The sequence below is a fragment of the Rissa tridactyla genome, chromosome 4 (genome assembly GCF_028500815.1).
Source record: "Rissa tridactyla isolate bRisTri1 chromosome 4, bRisTri1.patW.cur.20221130, whole genome shotgun sequence".
Taxonomy (NCBI): domain Eukaryota; kingdom Metazoa; phylum Chordata; class Aves; order Charadriiformes; family Laridae; genus Rissa; species Rissa tridactyla.
Window position 1 is genome coordinate 89,559,242 of NC_071469.1, and position 20,493 is coordinate 89,579,734.

Consider the following 20,493-nt stretch of genomic DNA (forward strand, 5'->3'; position numbering starts at 1 on the left):
TTAAAATACATACATATATATACATATGTATTTATAAAGTTGGAAATATAGACGGGTATTTCAGAAGAATACCATCATAAAATGCCTGCTTGTAACTTTGGGCACTTAAAGTACATTTAAAAGGTCTCTTAGTGCTGATTTTTCGTTTTGTCTTGCTCATAACAATGCACTATGAATGGTGCTTTTAAAGGCGATTTTACAAACTCCCCATGAATAAGAGATTGTGCTAAAAATTAGCAGCTGGTCTTGCTGTAGCATTTCAACAGCTCACCTAGCCACCAGCTCGTCAACAGCAGAGCACCCAGGCTTGAAGACAATAAACCAAAACCTATAATTTCTTCACAGTTGGTGCTGGGCGTGTTTAAGAAACAGAAGAACCACCTTTTCCCCCTCCCAAATTCCAAAATAATGGATTTTCTAAGGAAGCTGTTTAGAGTTCATTCACGCTCTTACCCATGCACCACGCCACTCACATTTCCAGCCATCCCTTAGGAAATCACATAAAATTAAGGACCAATGTATGGCAGAACACTCTTCGACTGTGTAAAATTACCCTCCGTTGGACTCAACAGAACTCTTCAACGCAAGAGAGCTCCCTGCATAGAGCCTTCACAAAGAAAGACTTCACACAGGGAGTTCATCTGAGCCACTAATTGTTATCAAAATTATACAAAGCTCCTTTACGTGACACTACTGGAACCTTCTCCAATCCGCTGTCTCTCAGGGCATGCAAATGCAGTGACATCTCCTGGTTGCTGGTGGTTCACCAGAACACACATTCCCCCCCAACTATCCAGGACAGCTATGCAGAAATTCTCTCTTCATTGACAAAGTGCATTCAGATAGAGCGGAGTCATTTTCCTACTAATAGGCAAGAAAGAATAATGGGATATATTCTGAGTTTTCCTTGTGATGACCAACAATTAATCATTTCTTAGCTCAGGTCACATCTTCCATGGGAAAAAAAAAGTCTTGTCATCATTAACTTCTTTTCAGCTAGCAATAATATATGATCAGGTTTTAAGTAATTGAACCAGTAGCATTTAATTAGCTCTGAAAAACTCTCAAATCATGAATCACAGACTTTCCACCTGTATGAGGTCCCCTTACTAGGTTAAAAGCTTATTTCTCTTTCCATGTGTGATCCATCTTGAATATCTAATGAGGTGCTCTTGATATATGGATTATAGTTCATATATCACATGGAAAATACAGCAGACACACAGTCTTTGTATAATTGAGTTTCATGTCTTGCTTCACCGAGTCACTAAAAAAAAGAAAAAAAAAAAAGCTCCTCTTGTGTCCATGACAGAATGGCCACTCTTGCTTCAATTTAACAAATTCCTCTTTCTCCAGAGAGTCAGCATTAAGGATGAGTAACTTAGACATCTAGCTGGGGAAATGAAGTAATAGAAAGAAATATTTCTTGTTGAAAGGCAGGATACAGAGAACGGCTACAATTTTAGACAAGACCACACTGACATTTTTCAATAGGTCCAGAACACTGACTGACCAAAGGGCATCATGTTTCCGTCCTAACATTTCTTCAGATGGCTTCATTGCATGCTAAAAAGTCATTGCAGTCAACTGATAATTGGGGACATCTGTGGCCAGCACAAAACAGGATCACTTCTTATCTCAGATTGTATTAAGCATCCCTTTTTACATTAAATTAAGCTAAATCACAATCATTAACCACAAAAAAAATGAGGTTTTATTCAGCTTTCAAATATGTTTCTGAAGCTGTTATTATGCTTTTATCACAAGACCTAGATAATTATAAGATTGGATATTTTTTTTTTTGCTGAAAAAGACAAGATTAGCAAACTTCTTTTGGAAGCCAGAAATTAAGACTCACAATCTGCTCAAGTGTCAAACTGTAAACGTTGCCCAATATTTGGCTTGCTCTATAAAAAAAAAGTTTTACTACAAACCACACTATTTTTAAATAAGCTTTATAAAAAATAAAATTCAACAAAATTGATTTTATCTCTCTCTTCTTTTCCCATCTAATTTTGGAAGAGTAAAAAAAAAGATACATGTTTCTGCTGACTCTTTTCAATTTGAAGACCATAAGGGTTTTCATTTTTGTAATTAAAAAAGCAGTGAAAGCTGAACTGCCTTACTGGATTGGCCAAAGCTCATCTTTACTCCAAACACGTTCTTTCAGATGTTACCATAAATTGTAAATACTGTTGCGCTTGATTGTATGTGACAGTTGATCTAATTATGCATAACATTTAAAAAGGCTGATGGCATTGGTGCCCCATACATTAAAAGCTGCTGAGAGAGGAAAGGATGTATGACATCCATTATATACACATCCACTTTGAAAAATGTTTGTCATGTGGATGGTAAAAATTTCAATGAGAACAGACTCAGATTTACAAATCTATCCTTTACATGAAACAGCAAAAACTCCAGTTCATGGTACTCTGTTTGGTAGATAACAATTACATTAGCTCCAGCTGTGCAGCTGACATTAATCCTGAGGTTTTAAGAACTTTTTCTTAGCTTTTTTGCTAGGTCTTGTGTTACTATTCCCATCTTCATCTTCATCCTGGAGTACACGCTGGTCTCTTTTTCTCAAGAATTTCTTTCCTATTGTTCCCACTAATGTTTCATATCTGTAAAGATAGTAAAAAAAAAAAAAAATAAATTGCAGCCTTTACTAAAAGCAGAGGAAACTTCAATGGAGCAAATCATAAATCTAATCAACAATTTAAGCGGTGCAAAACCACTGGTCATCAGAAGCTTAAGAAATACAAGTACTACATGATCACTTACTACATTATTATTCATTCTAATAGTTTGGGTTTGATAGGAATCAGGAACAAGGAGGGAATCCAGTGAATACCTGGATATCACAGGGCAGAAAATCCCTACAAGATATTTTACCCCCAAAAGTGATGGAGATTCCACTGAATACACACTAGAATCACTGGAAAAATCAGTTCTGTAAAGCACCATATCTGTTAGGGATTTTTTTTTTTGTTTTATTTGCTTTTTGAGTTTATTTTCCCCACACACACTGCAGTAACATATCATATTCCTAGCTCATATTGATTATGTCATAAAAATATAACTTACCTTCTGGCCATTTCTTCATCTGACACATCAGCCTCCATTTTATCATCCACTTCAATTTCTTCTTCCTTGCACCTAGAGTTCATTTGGATCATTAACTTCTGAAAATAAAGTAAGAAATAGCTTAAACATGTAACCCTGACACAATGGCAACTATGCTGAAATTCAGTGGTAGGAGAAACGCGTAAAAGGTAAAAATCAAATTTAAAAATTATTTGCTGTTCTCAGTCAGGCCGGAGCATACTGTTATGAAAACTCATGAAGAAAAGGCAACTTGTCTGCCTGTTGCTAAGCTGGGCTTAGAATTTGCCTTTGGGAAAAGAGGCAACACGGAGACAGAGAACTGTACTATTCAAATATCCTCAAGGGCACGCCAGACATCTTCAGGAGATCAGAGAATTAGATCATAATTAATTTTTCACTGTGATGTGAGCGCATAGTCCTTGAAATGGTTTTGTTAAGAAGGAAAAGTATCTGCAAGGATTTACAATAAACTACTAGTAAAAACCATGAAGCAATAATATGCCAAGTCACAGTGAGAGCAAGTTCAAAATAACTAAAAGAATCCCCTAATAAATCACCGTGCATAGCCTTTTGCATACCTCTCAGTCTTTACACCTTCATCCTCTGACTTCAGTTCAGTGGTAACATTTTTATTACTGTCTCAGTGCAGTTCTATCAGCGTGAGTCATACCGAAAAGAAATTAAAGACTCTCTTGCCCAGAATCTTTACTTCGGAATTTTAAGCCCTTCCTTACGCAAGTAAGTGTTGAATATCAACAGGGTTGAATATTTGTAGGATTGGACTCTAAATTAAATGGCAAGAGGAAAAGTCAGCTACTGCTTTGGTGAGCAGCATGTGGGATAATTTCCTCACTTGTGGGAGGGAAAATCTGCAGGAGTCATGCAATTACTGACCATCAACACAAGGAGATAAAAAGCTTCTATTTACTAGATGCCGCGCTGATCAACATTTTGGTTTGAATCAGGGACTTCCTCTATGTGAGAGGATTTACGGAAGGTGACGCAAAGGCCAAACAGCATGCTGTGTGAACACTCAAATCCCCATCCCCGAGGGCTTCAATCCTAATGCGAGACCACCTCAAAACAGAACATGTAAACAGTACCTCAATTTCTGGATTGAAGCCTTTGAAGGACATTCTGCCATAAAGTAGATCCTCACATGGCATAAAGCTCCTCTCTTCTATTATAAAGCTCCTGCATGAAACCCCAAACCATTTGTCAGACGGTATGCTTTAAAATAATCAAATTAAACAAATGCAAAAAGCATTTGTTGTCTTCCCCCCACACAAATAAACAAAACCACAGTGGATTTTAAACCATCATCTACTTTCTGAAGCGTAATTGCTTTGATAAATCTTTCAATACAAGGAGCTTGGAGTGCAAAGGAATACTTTTTGCCAGTAAAGCTGTGCCAGTTCCACAAGCAAAATTAACTCTCCTGACAAAAAGCAAGCACTCTTTGCTGGTATGGTTCCACCTACATTAATGCTTTTGCCAGAATAAAAATACCACATAAATATCACTCTCCAGGTGGCATTGCTATAACAGCAAAAGCTTCTAATTAATTTTTCATTGTGATGTTAGACCTGGCATTAGTTGAGTCTGTCAGGATATAAAACACTGTGTAATTCTCTGTTCAGCAGAGAAAGATTTCCCCTTTCTCCCTCCTTTTTTCCCCTTTTAATGAGCATGGAGCGAGAAAAGAAACATGACCCTGAGGCGTTCATAATACACGCGTTAGATAAAAGTACTAGATAAAAATTGTTCCATCCTTCTTTTCCTCGCACACATATGCACCTCTTCCCTCATGCTCTTCATCTCCCATGTAAAACAAAGTCCTACGATCACAGGAAGTTAGGCTGAAGAGATCAAGCTCATCCTCTCTTCTGCCTCAAGACAGGATCCGTTAAACGTGTACCATGAACAGCAGAGGTCCATCTAACCTGTCCTCAAAAGACTTCCAATGATGAACAATCCAGTGTCTCCTTAGGCAACCTATTCCAGTGCTTCAATAGACTCATTGTTAGAAAAATTCTCCCAATGTCCAGCTTGAACCTTCCTTGCCGCAACTGAAGCTCAAATACTTTCTTGTTATATCCATCCACAGTCATGGAAAATAGTTTATCAATGATCTTATTCAACTACAGTTAATTCCCTAGACCCCAGCTTTTAAAAAGTTATGTATGTTCTCCCTCAATAGAACTTTTGTCCAGTTTTGAAAGGACAAAAATAAGGCAATTTTAAAAGTAGCTCTCTTGCTATTTAAAGTACCTTTCTAAATAGCAGGAATGGACATTTTCTTCCTTATTAGCTAAGCCTTCCTTTATTTTTGCCGTTATCTCTCCTATTTCAAAAACAGGATTTGAAGTGAGTTGGATTCAAGACGACAGTCCTGTCCTGAATGGACCTAACCGTGTGACTGGAGCTGAATTTACTAACAAAGTTTCAAACGTCTTTTTTCAAATGAAGGGGAAAAGAGTCAATGAATGAATTGGTCCCAGCCTGAAAGAAACTAATTACATGCATCTAGAAGAATGTGTCCGTGAAAGAAAACAACAAACACAAGAAATGAAAGTAGGTCAAACTGCACTAGGAAACCTTGAGAATGTCCCTGAAAATAAAAAAAAAAAAAAAAAAAAAAAAAAGCCGTAATGCCAGCCTGTCACTATTTTTGCTTCTGTTAATTAGTTGTTAGTAATACCTGTTCTATTGGAAAAAATATGTATATTCTATTCCCACTCCACAACAATCCAATGACGGTAAGAAGTACAAAAGGGTACAAGCTTACTCTTTCTCCTTGAGATCTGGTAAATCAAGATACCAGTGTTCTTCACTAATTATCTTCTTTTCTTCCTCTTCTAGTAGTTTTTTAGTTTGTGAATCCAAACCTCTTTGCATGAACTAAAAAGAAAGACATGTAAACACACAGCTTCAGTTTTCTGCATCATTAGTATGTGCTGACATGCAATAATTACATGACATTTACACACTACATAATATTTAACAGTTGATATAAAAAGTAAATTATTTTTGTGATTTTTCTGTGGGTTTAGTTTAAGTTTGGGCAAACAGGCAACAGAAAAGTAAGCACGTGCTGATCACAACCATCTACTGTGAGTCAACAGTCATCTATACTTCACTCAAAGAAACAGACCTTTCCTAGTTAGTTCTGATGGATCTGAGTTATTACAACTCCATAACTTTGCTAAGATTTTTCTAATGTTTCAGCAAAGGCCAGAAAGAACACAATGGTGTTGAAGTGGCTGCTGCGTATCAGAAACCAACATCACCCATACAAACAGCACTGGAGCTCAGAGCTAGAGCTAGGTCATACCAGGTTGGCCATTGTTTGAAACATCTACACTTTCAACCATCCTTTTCTTTCCTCAGATTTCATTTAATGAACTGGTTTGCGTTTGTAGCTCTGACGGCTGGAACCTGCCTTTGGAAGTGGAAAAAAGTAACTGAGGCTACAAAAAGAAGTCTTCTGTATCCAGCTGTGCTAAAGGAAGATGTCACCAGCTCTTAACTTCTCATCGATGAGCCACCAAAGAACCAGTCAAGCAGTATGTGTACCCACATGTTAACTCACTGCAGGAGCAGTCTGACAAGTTAGTTGAGACCAATAATTTAGTTTAGGAAAGGCTGCTAATTTTGCCTAATACAAGAACATTCCTGTAAATTGCTTCCTTGGTGATAACCTTTGGCAGAGGATGGGAACAGGGAGACAGGGACAGTAACCTCTCTCACAGCTGGGATTAAAGGAGGACATCTGTCATGGCCTATGAAAAATTGCTGAGAGTGCAGAACTACAGACATAATAGATATGAAACATCCCTGCTCTTTCCATTTGTCTCCTCAGGCACCTGAATTGAGGTGGCAATTTAAGTATCGACAATGTTAACCAAACATGCTGGAAAAAACAGAACTCTTCACAACTTTACAATAGTAATCCTTATATTCTCGCATCCCTAGGAGCTGAGACCTCCCTTATGGTCTGCAGAAAGTGTTTGAATAATTGTATCTGTCAGAGGCGTACATTTATACCAATGCAATTCCCAGCTAGAGGCAAGTCTACCAGTACGGTTTAGACTCACTCCTGTACAAAAATTGCTTTGTGGCTATCAAAGCATACTTGTTTGTGCAACACTACAGAGGAATTTCATATCAATCAATTTTACCCCTCTCATTTAACGCAGCATCATTTTTGTGTTTAGATAAGCCTGCAGGCTGACAGATAACGTGCCAGTGGGGCTCATTTGTCTCTTGAACACTAGCAAAGACATTTTCTAGGCCCCAGATAAAACGGGCTTGATTGGGGCTTCAAGCCCAAGAAGGCATCACAAAACACTTCCCTCCCACAAAAATCCTGCATTACTGAGCTTATTTAAAATATATAGGTAATATGTGTAATATTGTACACAACCCCCCACTCCTTTTCAGCCTTTACAAAGTGCCCAAGCAAAAGAAAGCAAATCCTGAAGAAAAAGCCAATACAGTGCTAGTGTCTCCTTTTCCATTTATATTCTATTTGCATCCATTTGTGCAAGATCTTTAATGAAAGAAAAATTGACTTTTGTTTTCTGAGTCAATCCAAAATATGTCAAAGCTTTCCAATTAAAATTACAGTATCTTCTTGAGGAAAATAAGGGAATCTATCATGTGGAAAACCATATTGCTCAAGGAAATTGGTTAGCCAGTCAGAAATCTCAACAGGAAAAATTCTGCTACAAGCACCCAATTAAATAATCATTTCATGTTACATTTTAAAGATTATGTTCCTAAAGATTACTACAGGAATAACTAGATAAAAAATATGTGATCACATTTATCTAAAATGTAAACACACATGGATGAATTAAAAATATACCCACTGTGGTAGGCACAAAGTATGTAAATCAGTAAACTGAGTGGTTATTTGGATTAGTTTCCCCAAGCAATGGGCCTGGATCAAATGGTGCAAGATCTAAAAGCAGGAGGCATCCTTCGACATCTGGAGGTGAGCACACGCGGTCCAGTGCTCAGCGCAAATGGCCTTCACAACGCTACCGCTGACCACACGTCACCTTTAGGTGCCACTTGACCCACCAGCTGAATCGTGATAATACAGCTTATCAGTACCTGCGGAAGCAGCTGCTAAAGGATTAATTAAAACATTTGTAAACAAGAAGATCTGCAGAAGGGAAGTGCTAAATACAAGATCTGTGTATGACCTTTTCAAAACCTACTCATCTCTTCAAAGCTGGTTACTACTGCCCGGACTGTAAACCTGCAAATGTCACAGCAGCACATTCACAGGCTGGTCCTCCACAGCCTTCCAAGGAAGAAAATCTAAAAATTGGCTTTTGAAATCTCCAGGGGCTTAATAAACTGGCAAAAAACCCAAGAGCTGAAATTTCACTTTAAAAGAGTATTACATAAAAATAAGAAAAAATAACGACACTGCAATCCAGTTTACCGAAGTCTTACTTTGTCATACATTGCAACTAAGCTCAACATCTACTCCTTTTTGAGAGTAAGGCAAGATGTGTTCCATTCCCTCTGTGCTTGAGTTTCAGTTTTTCATTAGCAGCATCTATTAATTGGGGTAAATATTCCACCATCTTACTGTGATATATCAGAGTACACTTTACGTGAAAGACTGAACTGAAGTTAGCTGAACTCCTTTCAGCCAGCCTCTGAAATATAGTCCCATATAAATATATGGGGGAAAAAGTGGTTAAATAGAACACCACAAGCAAGAAGCCACAAAGGCCCCTTCATAATCAGTTATAAAAATTTAATAGATAATAACATTTTTAAAAAAAATTAATGGCAACTTAACTTTTACTGGTTGTTTTCCAGCAATAAAGACCCATCAATCACAGGAGAATGTACTCTACTGAATTAGGTGTTGTAGTGCAGGACATGAAGCAGAATCCATTAGTCTGTAAGCGGAGACTAATTCCACATTGGTCTTGACATGAGATTCACAATTCCAAGGGTAACGGGCACGTCATGGTGTTACTAACGGCTCTTGCATTTATGAGTTGGGAAAAGTGGTTAACGCTGCCATTCAGGGTGGGTATTTTATTAGCCATCAAAAAACAAAGAAATGGACACAATAAAAAAAAAAAAGAAACTTTTTTTTTAAGATTAAAAGCCCCCCCCCCCCCCCCCAGGTAAGGCAGGAAACATTAATGTTTTAATTTCAATGCGTGTGTGCGTCGGGGGAAGAAGTCTTTGTGTTTTTATTCACGATAAGCAACCTAACTGGAGAGAAACCAGGTGGAAAGAAAAAGGCTCTCAAATGGTGTGCAGAAGTTGTTTCTTGCTAGGGTGAGAGTTTTGCTGCAACCACGAAGCTGCTCTCCCGGATCAGACCTCCGGCACCCTCATTTATAACCCCCCCAGGCCTCCCGCCAGCCCTCTCTGAGGTCGCCTCTTGCCGGCCAAGCTGGAAGGCAGCAGCCCACAGAGCTGCAGGCCTGAGTGTAACGGCGGGCAAAGCCCAAGACAAATAAATACGTATTTTAAAAACGTGGTTTACGGGAGGCAGGAGGCAGTCATGCCCGCCCATCAGACCGGCACAGGCGCTGCGAGGCCAGGCGTGTACACGGGAAATGCCACAGACCGGGGAAGGGCCGCCCGAGACGGCCTGGTTTACCGGGGAGACCCCCTCGTGGCCCAGGAACGCGGCGGGCACCTCCCCGGCAGCGGCGAGCCCGGCCGCCCCCTCCTCACCCCACCGCGGGCCGGGCCAGGCCTCCGGCACCCCGCTCCCCCCAGCCGCCCCCCGCCTCACCTTCATGCGCAGCAGGTTCTTGGACAGCTTCGTCTTCACCTCCCCGGCCATGGCGGCCGCCGCTGCCCGCAGGCCGCAACCGATCCCCGCGCTCGCGTAGCAGCCAGGCCGCGCAGGCCGGGGGAGGAGCGGAGGGAGGTGGCGGCGTGGCTCCACCCTCCGCGTCCAGGGCCCTGCCCACACGCCGAGCAGGGCCGCGGGCTGCGCGGGCGGGCAAAACAACGTTAAAAAGCGCAACTTTGTTGTACAGAGGTGGTTATGTAGGGTGAGGGAGGTTGGGTGTGCGAGCAGGAGATAAATCTGACTCGGTATGAAGCGGTAAATTAGTAAGGGAACCTGAGATTTCTTATCAGCACTTGTGTGTTCTGTAGTGCTGCCAGCTTCATCCATATTTCATCCATTTCATATGGTTTCATCTATAGTCTTCTGATATTTCAAAGGGAGAAGGAAAGAGAGTATAAAATCTATCTCGTATTGGCATTTGGAGACTGCTTGACTTGTTGAGCTTCTCATTTTTTAAAATCAGCACTGACTTTTACTTGAAAAAAAACCCAAAACCACAAAATGGTCAAATGTGATTAAATCTGGAAAGCACATAAATTCAAAGATAAAATCATAGAATCGTAGAATGGTTTGGGTTGGAAGGGACCTTAAAGATCATCCAGTTCCAACCCCCTGCCCTGGGCAGGGACACCTCCCACCAGACCAGGTTGCTCAAAGCCCCGTCCAGCCTGGCCTTGAACACCTCCAGGGATGGGGCAGCCACAGCTTCTCTGGGCAGCCTGTTCCAGTGTCTCACCACCCTCATAGTGAAAAATTTCTTCCTGATATCTGATCTAAATCGACCCTCTTCCAGTTTGAAGCCATTGCTCCTCATCCTATTGCTACATGGCCCTTGTAAAAAGTCCTTCTCCAGCTTTCTTGTAGGCCGCCTTCAGAGACTAGAAGGCTGCTGTAAGGTCTCCCCGGAGCCCTCTCTTCTCCAGACTGAACAACCCCAACTCTCTCAGCCTGTCAAGAGCTTTTTTTACAAAAAAAAGCTTTGTTAGTCCTGAGTCACGCTTTGAGCTCAATCTTGGCAGTGCTGTCTTTGGGCTGCCAGTCTGGGCCCTCATAGCTGAGGAGGAAATCCTGATAGCAGATTGCCAGCTGACTCCGAGTCACAAGCAAGTACCACAATTTCTGTATATATCCTCATAAATCAGATTTCTGACACCTATTTTGACATTCAGCACATAAGCCAGGCGATAAAGCAATGAGAGTGAGGGTTCAGTGTTCAAAACTTTAATGAACTGGTGTGCTCCGAAATACAATCTAGGGAGAAAAGTTCCCTCTATGTGAGATGTAGGTCAAAGCTCGAAGAACTCTGTAAAGATTTATGCTCTAATGGAGTCCACAAAAACGTATAATGAAGGGCAAAACCTGATTGCAGTGGGAAAGGAGGAGGAAGAATTATCCACACCCAGGCATCCTTATTACACAGTAAATTGCAGTGGGTTAAAATGACCACAAATGTGAATGAAACATGGAGCCACAACTGCTTCAAGGCAAAGTCATACTTCCACTGCATGGAAGTATTTAATTTTCATATAGGCAAGGCACCTTCATTTCCAGGCTCCGTAAATGAGTGGAGCTGCTCTGAATCAGCTGCTCTGAAATTCAAGGCCCCGGCGAGAATGTCTCTTTGTAAGTGTGGATGCTATCCTGCTTCGTTTGGCCCCATCGTGTTCAGCTCCTCCTCTGTTCACTTTCTCATTAACAGCTATCAACCCTTCCCGACAAAAGAAGGCTGAGAAGAAATTTGCAGTTTTGTAAATACAAATGTTCATCAAAGAATGAATAAGTTTGAATGTTAGTGAACAAACCAACAGGGGGAAGCTGTTAATTAATATAATGGCACCGTACAGCCATAATCTGACCATTTTTTTGTGTTATTTTCTGTTTGCTGTGCATTCTAATAACGTATTTGCTTTTTGTTCATCAACGCAAATCAGAGCTCTGCGTTTAATTGCATGGCCTTCAGTGTCACTCAGGGCTTTTCCTGAGCAATTTTGGTTAATTTACAGTCCAGGAATGTACTTCAAATGATTCCTTCTAAATACATTACTGCGCACCCCTCAGCACTTCTCCAGCCACTGAGCTGTGGCAGTGCCCAGCTTTGCTTGCTGCCCTTTGCCAGAGCAGTTCCTGTCCCCCCTGCCCCTGGAGCATCCTGGCTCATCAATTCCTGCAGCCGCCGTCTTCAGCAAACTCTGCTTACAGCCTTTTTTGGATGCAGACACTGCACACACAAGCTCCCTGGCACCTTTGATGTAAAGATGCATGATATAACCAACCCTTTAATCTTTGGGAGCCGAGCCTAATAATTTACAATGCCATGCGGTGTCTAACCGGGAGGGGAACTGTGCAAGGGGCTTTCAACTTGTCTAACCACGGGGATTATTCCTGGTGCTCCCTGGTGAGCGAGAGCTCGGGATCCACTGCCTGAGCCCCATCGCACCCCACGTCTTGGTGCTGTATCACGGCTGTGCCCTGTTTGTCTCGTGGGTCGGCACATCAGCTAACAACCCACCTCGATACAGGCAGGGAGAAGCGTTTTGCAGTAAAGGCAGTACAGGCTGCATGATGTTTATTTAGAAAAGTGGAGATTGTAAAAAGGCTGCCACAGAATTTGATCTATTTTGGCAGTAAAACAGTCTGAAGGAAATTTTTGGATTACATCTCCCATCGCTTGTATTGGATGGGGAGGTTATAGATAACAATCAGCTGTCTCCTGGACCAGATTATACTGTCTGGTAAATGTGAAGACACTCCATCGATTATAGGAGAAATTTTGATGATTTACTGGTGGTGGAGGAGGTAGCTCAGAGAAGAATCCAGCCCTGTAAATACTTCTGCTTGTGAGGTGGAACGAGGGCGAGGAGATGAGGCAGGAGAGATGCTCTATTTAGAGAAGAATGGAGGGTCATCGTAAATGACAATTAGACACTTCTCCCACAGCTCTGACAGCTGCACGGCAGCTCCGCTTTCAACCTGGAAATCCATTTCTTTTTCAAAACAAAAATGCTCAGGGAAATAACTCAGGGGAAAGGAGCTCCATCTCATCAAAGATTGTACATTAAACAAGCAGATAAAAGATTTTTCTTCCTAGGCAATGCGGTCCCTTCTCCCTCTAGTAATTACAGAAGTCAAATCAAAGTTGTCATTAACATTATTTAAGAAGTAGTCTCTCTTGGAGCAACACAAGTGACAGCTGTGAACTAATTTCACGCCAATGGGATCTAATTTGAGGGAACTCGTGGGTTACTTTTCCCGTAACCTTTTATTTATTCATATTTGCACAGTATTGTGATTTTAGCGCAAAGCAGGTATCTCAAACCTTACACCAACCTATCCGTTGACTTGGTTTTTATGAGCTGTCTTTGAATTCCAAAGCGGCTTTTTACATCTCTAAGAATACATGAAGCCTTTTTTTCCCCCCCTGCAAATATAAAAATCCTTGTAGTATGACAGGTGAGTCATTAATTTGTGTCAAACTCCTCCACTGTGTTTTAAGTAAGGATATGATGTGTTTGTCTCTATGAATGAGGAAAAGAAAATGAGAAGTAGAGCTGCTGGAGGTCTGTTTGCAAACCTGAGAGGAAGGTGTGAAGCGCTGTGTAGGACTGGGTGGGATCAGAAAGGCAGTTTTGTACCCTGTGCTCGGTGCAGAAATAGCGTGAAATTCTCCAAGCGGTAGCGAGGCGCGGTTTTGAAGTGGAGGACTCCTTTTTTATCTCTCTTGCTCCCACCAAGCTCTGAGCCGCAAATGCATGCGGCGTATTGACAACTGCAGAGGTCCTGGGTGGCCGGGGGATTTGTTACAATATTCATTACCCTTTGATGCACGCATGTTTAACCCCCTGGCCCGCCTGCATTGCTCAGCCCGCTTTGTACCTAATCCACGGAGGATACGGGTTAGCTACAGCTCTCAGCTTCAGCGTGCGGCACGTCAGCTCAGGCTGCACTGACTCATCCTCTTGGCTTTTGAAGTCCCCTTTTCTGGCGCTGGCACCGGTTTAGGTGGCAGCCGACACACGCAGAGTGTTTTAAATCCCTGCCCCGTGTTCCTCGGCTGACCCCAAGGTTTCCTGCGGATGGGGAACGAGGTGGAAAGAATGAAGCAGAAGCCAAACTCTTGTCGTTTGGGTAGCACAGATCCGTAAGCGCCATTCACGTTGTTGATGCTTTCCTTTGAATAGCCTTATGTGGCTCGCAATTTATGCAGCATGAAAAGGTGCACCTTAAAAGTGTGCTTGTAGCAAAACAGAGTTACAAAATCTCAAGAAGAACCAAGACGTGTCTTTGTCTGGAGAAAGCGCCTGTTGTCAGTTTGGGAGAAGACAATTCATTCTGAGTGCTTCTGGCTGTCCCTGTGGCAGGGTGACCTTTATGTGAATAAATACAGTAATTCCTTTTTGATTACAGAAAGAAGCAGCTTCATAATGGTAGCTCCCTATCTTCTGCCATCACCTAACGTGGCGGGGGGAACACACACCAGTCTGTCATTCCGCTGGCACGCAGAGAAACCTTAAAATTTGATCCTGTGTTGAAATGATTTGCTCTATCCCAGTGCTGGGAGTGAGAGCAGAATGACTGAAGAACAGTGTGGAGCATCCTTCTCTTTGCTTTCCTTTAAAAATCAAGAGGCTTTTAACTTTTTGGATTTGATGGAATCACAATTAAAAAGAGAAAAGGAAAATATCACCTTGTGTTTGTTAACTATAAAAATGCAATCCAGCAGCGCTGCTGGTGCTTTGCTATTTCCCAGGTCAATAAATGGTTCCCCTGACTTTAATAAACATTGATGCTGCAGGCTTGTTCTGCTGTGATTGAACCTTTTTATAGTTTCAACCACTCACATTGCATGAAAGCTTGAAGGTTTTTTTTTTTCTTTTTTTCAGGAGGGTTGGTTCTGATTGATTAAATTGTCATTTTCTGAGTTAGTTGCTGAGTTATAACTTGGCATTTTTAACCGTGTGATTTGTTTAAAGAGACAGCTTTTTGATATAGCAAACCAGCTGAGAATTTTTAAGCAGTAAAAGGAAATTTTACTCACTTTGTTCTCAGCCTTTCATCACCGCCTGACAAAAGTGCTCCTGAAAACAACGTAGAGGCTGTGATATGAGGAGAAGGCTTTTAGATTCCCGCTCACTACTTCTTTATTCCATCATGGAGCTGATCCATGCAGTATTATATTGCTTTCGATTAGTAGTTGGACACCTTGCTGTTGTTAACATGTTTATTTTTCCAAGGAGAAGGGGAGGGAGGGGGAATTAGAGACATAAATGTGAGTGCCACGCAAGGTGATACTAAGAGTAAGTGGCAGAACTGTACTTTGGACCAACTGATTTACCCCTTAATTCCCACAGTGGGTTTCTTTGCACTAAAATGATGGGCTCTGAACCCACCTAAGTCAAATAACTGCAAAGTTTTCACGTAAATCGAGACTGGGCTGGGTTCAAAGGGACAAAGACTTTGTAATTCTTTAGAAACTGAGAAAATCACGTCCATGTGATGATGCATTAATTTTTTTTATTTAACCAGCTGCCACATTCCTTCTTTGTGGATAGCTGCCGGTTCCAAGATCTGATTATTGTTTTTCTTTCCTTCTTTCCCCCCAACTTAAATCTGTATTTGAGACAGTAAAGCTGAAGTGAATGAGACTCACATAAAAAACATGTGTGTTCAGAATGTGTTTAGAAAGAAAGGCCAACAAAACTGTCTTGTAGCACATAACAGGGTGTCTTTTGCGTTTGATTTACAGCACCTGCAGGGGAAACGGAATAATCTAATGGTCTGAATATGGGAGATCTTACATTTGTTTGCTGCAGTGTTACCCTGGTTGGACTCTGAAACAGTGCTTAGCGGTGGAAGTCTCAGGGTATCAGTATGAAATACTGGAGTCCAATTATACTTCTGCTTGTACGCTTTCCCCTCTCTGGCCATTCCAGCTTCTGCTCTGAAATAATAACTTACAACAGAGCAAAGCTGAATTTCAGCAGTGAATTATATCCTTGGCCTCTAAATTTAATTGCATGATTCTGCAACTAACCCACTATCCATCTTGGTCCCTCAAATTCTTTTTTGCCTCTTTTCCTCTATTTCTGTACCATTCATTTGAAACCTGAAAAAAGTGAAAAATAAGTGCCTAGAAGAGGGCGAATTGTGAAACGAACATTTAAACTTCTTGCCCCCAACCAGTTCCTGAAGGTCTTTCACTAAAAAGATTGGGGTAGATTTCACCAACACTGGGGGTCAGGATGAAGTGCTGCAGGCTCTGACGATTTTTTTGCAGTGCTGCTAGTGCTGGTTACCCGAAAGAGGGGTCAGGAGGACCCTCTGCAAGTACCAGTTTGGATACGATCCATCCGGCCAGGTGCTTCACGGGGTGCTGTGGACGCCCCATCCCTGGAGGTGTTCAAGACCACGTTGGATGGGGCTTTGAGCAACCTGGTCTAGTGGGAGGTGTCCCTGCCCGTGGCAGGGGGTTGGAACTAGATGATCTCTAAGGTCCCTTCCAACTGTAACCGTTCTATGATTCTACGCCCTTTTTCCCCCCCATAGTGCCAAACGGAAGGTGACTGCTGGAAACGGAGCCAGGGTAGATGACAGATTGGTGCTGTGATTCAGCGCGGCAAATCTGGTGTTCCTAACACCTTCGTTTTAATCAGCTGAAGGTTTCAAAGCAAGATGTTGATGCATGAGCAAACTTTTAATGACAAAAGCAAAAAGTAAGGTATTCTTCTGTGATTATTAGTAAACACAATATGAGAAGATTTTTAGGGGAGTTGCTCATGTTCATTTCAAAATCATCTTGAGGCCATTTTATAGGGTGGGAAATAAGCTGTAACATGAAAAAGAGTAAAATGTTCATTAAAGCTGTAATGATTTATATCATAACATTATGGGGTAGCACACTTTACCTCAGTACAGTTCCTCAATGAATGTTTTTCTAATTTCCATAAGTAATTGACCTCTCATTAGCAACTCATTAGAAAAATTGAGGTGATGTGACAAATGCAAACCCACTGCGACAGAAACTCTGCACATGAATAAATTATTGAAAACTCTAATGGATTCAAAATGAAGGACCACAGGAGCCTTGCTTTCTCTGACCGAAAGAGAAAAATGTTTCATTTACACCCGTAAAGTGACACACTTTTCTCTAAATATATATAGCTGCACACTCAACAGTCCGTCCATCCATACTTTGACTTATGGATGATTTTCAAACATGGTGAACATTCACATCTTCTTGCAAGTAACTGCACAGGAAAAGGAATTAGCCAACTAGTAAGACCCTGGTATGACTGTAGACGCTGTAGTTGGAAAAACTGAGTACAAGTTTTGGAACGTGGGCTAAGTATGGCCTAATTTTTGAAGGAACTGAACATCAGCTGACACTTGTCAGTGACTCCAGCCTAGATGTGGACACTTACCAAAAAAGACAGAATGTTGACTCCTTGTCCATGAGCAGTTGTTTCAGGAGGGAGGTCTCTGCCTTGTCCTTTTTATAGCCACTCTAAACCAACACATGAATGTTAACAAGCTCAAATAATAGATTTTGCACATATTGAAGTGTTAACTTTAATAACCTTATATATCTGTCTTTTTAGGGATCAATAAATCAATTTCGAGGTAGTTCTTCATCACTGCAATATTGTGAAAAGTGAGGCTGGTATTTAACGTAGAGTTTTATGAGTCCTGGATGCTCCTGGACTAACCCAGAAAAAAACCTGCACCACTTCTTTTTTGATATGTCCCTTAAACTCCTGATGCCTGTCTGAAACTTATTTCAAAGTAACTGGATTTATGGGTTCCAAGTTAGCGTTTCATCACAAAGCTACATGAAGATGAGAAAGGGAAAAAAATCCCTGTCTGAAAGTCTCGTACAACAGAGAAGAGATGAATTGATGAACCTCCCTGACCTTTTGCTATACCAGCTAAGAAAGTGCAGGGTCTAAAAGGAGGATAAAAGCATTGGAGTAATAATGTAAAACAATGGGAGAAGCCTCTGGCTTAGGGCTGTTCTGGGGAAAAGGCCGTGGAGAATCTCACTTTTTCTCATTTGGGACGTGTATCTGGTTACTCTTTTCTTTCTTTTCTTCCTGAATTCTCCTGCAATGGGCCATTGCATAGCACTGATTCAATATAGGTGACTATCTTTTTTGCTTTGCCAAATAAACTGTAGAAGAAAGGCAGCCCAGAAGCAATTGTGAGGAATTTCTTGTTATGGAAGAAAAATGGATTTTTAAAAGATCACTCAGAAAAATCAGACTGCTTAGCTTTCCACAACATTTAAAAAGGAAAGAGATGATAGGCAAACAGTGGCTTTTCGTGGTATATGGATTGCATCTTGCCATAGGACTATACCAAGTGGCTAGATTTGTGACTTGATGCTCCTGTCGTTTTTTCTGCATGGTTGTAGAAACCATGGTTGCATGGTGAAGCCCTGATGGTTTCAGTTCAAATTTAGAGTAAAATGTGCTCTCTAACGGCTTTCAGCACCAGAGAGCACCTCTTCCTAGAGCCGTGACTGAACTGTGTTGCAGGGCTAGCTAGGAAACCAAACACGGTACGAAACCAGAAAGCTGAGACTATGTTACCCACACATCTGTCTTATATTCAACATCTCCTCCAGGATTTTCAGGACTTCTACAGAAACTAAGCTTTTTAAAGTCATAGACAACCATGAGATTGGTGTAAACCATCATAGTCAAGTTTATTACCAAGTCTCTCTGTATAGCGCTATATGCGCTCCATTAGAGCCCACCCTTCCCCACAGTTGCACGCTCCTACGCTGCACTACCAGGATGACTCACGGGCAAAATTTCTTTATGATTCTGGAATACATTTGGATTCCAGCCACTTGTGGAAAATATACATTACTTACTCTTATACCCACGCACACACTCAATATATTTCTTTACATATGGGATCTGAATCGGTAATACTAAAAGCCTGAAGTTGAAGAACAAAATGCATTTATAACCATGTTCCTTGAAAAGAGTAGTTTGTTTTTTTTTAAAAAAATCATGTATTCAATCATTTTGTGAGTGAAATACCTGATACATTGCAAGGTGGAAATACACACCAAAAAAGAGATAAAACTCCTTACGTAGGTTGACTTTGAAGAAGTTATAGTACTAGGCATAAGATCAGTAATTTAACTGAAGTAATTAAAACCACTTCCCCTCCTTACCTCAAAATGGAAGGAAAATCTCACCTGTGGCAAATGTGTATATTTGCAAGACTTTGGGGGTCCACCTGTACTGCCCTTTGGTTACCCTAAAACTAGCTATGTCTGGCTTCTTTATGCCGAAAGCTGCTGGTGGGAAATGGGTGTTATGATTGTGGGTCGAAACGCAATTTCCAAACCTGCAATGTCATATCCATATCCCGTGGGGCTAGCAAAACTGCAGATATTCAGGAACCCACCAAAATCGCTGGGAAGGGCATCGTTAATGACACCAACAAAAAGAAACAGCTAGTTTTTTTGTTGCAGCGTGCTTTTAGTTGTTGTATGCAAAATGGTCTAATATCACCTTAATCCCAGCTTGCCATGTGAAAAACAACCCTGTCAATTTGATACAGAAGTACAATATTGAGAAGTGGAACATTTTGTCTAATAGGGAAGAGCTGACAAAGACAGACTGAATAATGCTTAATTGGATAAAACTGACCTGATTGTGAATTCCAAATGAAATTTAAAATATTGCACTAAGATTTATAGGCTTCGTTTTCTGCCCTTCCCCCCCCCCCCAGTGTGCTGGGCTTTGCTTGTGTCATCAATATTTCAGTTTAGCAGCAGCATTATTTTCTTTATTGATAAAAGCCAAAGGCTAAATATTGCGAGACATTTGGCAATGCCAATATAAACGGGAACTCTCCCTTGTATGCAGTCCAGTTATTGATGTTTTTATTAGCAATCCCTATAAGGGCATATTCTGTTTTCTTTCTCACTGCCATAATGTGGAAATAAGGGAAATGGTAAAATGCCTGTTGCACTTAGCTAACCGTAAGACGGTTTTGACTGACTAGCCCCACGCATAAAGTAAATATGTCGGAGCCGAGTGGCAGGGTGTCCCAGCAACGTGCCTTTTTGCATCTTTGCCCATCAATGCCTCGTCTCCTGCCCTGGCTGTGGGGACGGAGCAGACTAATCTTCATTGAAGCAGCCTCAACGAACAAAATTTGATGTAGGAGCTACCATCCCGTATTCCTCCAGCTGCTTAAAATGGCTCTCCGGTTCTCCAAGTATGTGAACCACAACCCTGCCGAGTTCCTGCCATATGTATTATCATATCTATTCAGAGCAAGGCTTGTGCGTGAGGACACTATAGGGGAATTCTTTGAGAAAATTATTTTCTTAGAATTTTCAGTAGCCACTATAAAGTGTCTGAACTTTTATCTGTGTTATTCTTTCTCCCGCTCTGCTTTATAAACAAACATGACACTTTATTCTGCAAAGTGATTTCTTTCTGAGTTATAGGCCCACCGAAAAAGCATATAAAACCCACAAACCTTATTATTTTTGGATTCTTGAAACTCAAAAT

At 41.2% G+C, this 20,493-nt stretch overlaps 1 protein-coding gene across 1 annotated transcript; it reads right to left on the bottom strand.

Annotated features, from left to right (window-relative positions):
- Positions 1-1,228: 1,228 nt before the first annotated feature.
- MPHOSPH6 (M-phase phosphoprotein 6) lies at positions 1,229-10,052 on the bottom strand. The gene is made up of 5 exons (XM_054198998.1): positions 9,896-10,052; positions 5,900-6,012; positions 4,215-4,305; positions 3,091-3,188; positions 1,229-2,627 (listed from the first exon to the last, which is right to left on the bottom strand). Exons 1-5 carry the CDS (start codon positions 9,944-9,946, stop codon positions 2,483-2,485), a joined length of 498 nt encoding a protein of 165 aa, XP_054054973.1. The 5' UTR covers positions 9,947-10,052; the 3' UTR covers positions 1,229-2,482.
- Positions 10,053-20,493: the final 10,441 nt, after the last annotated feature.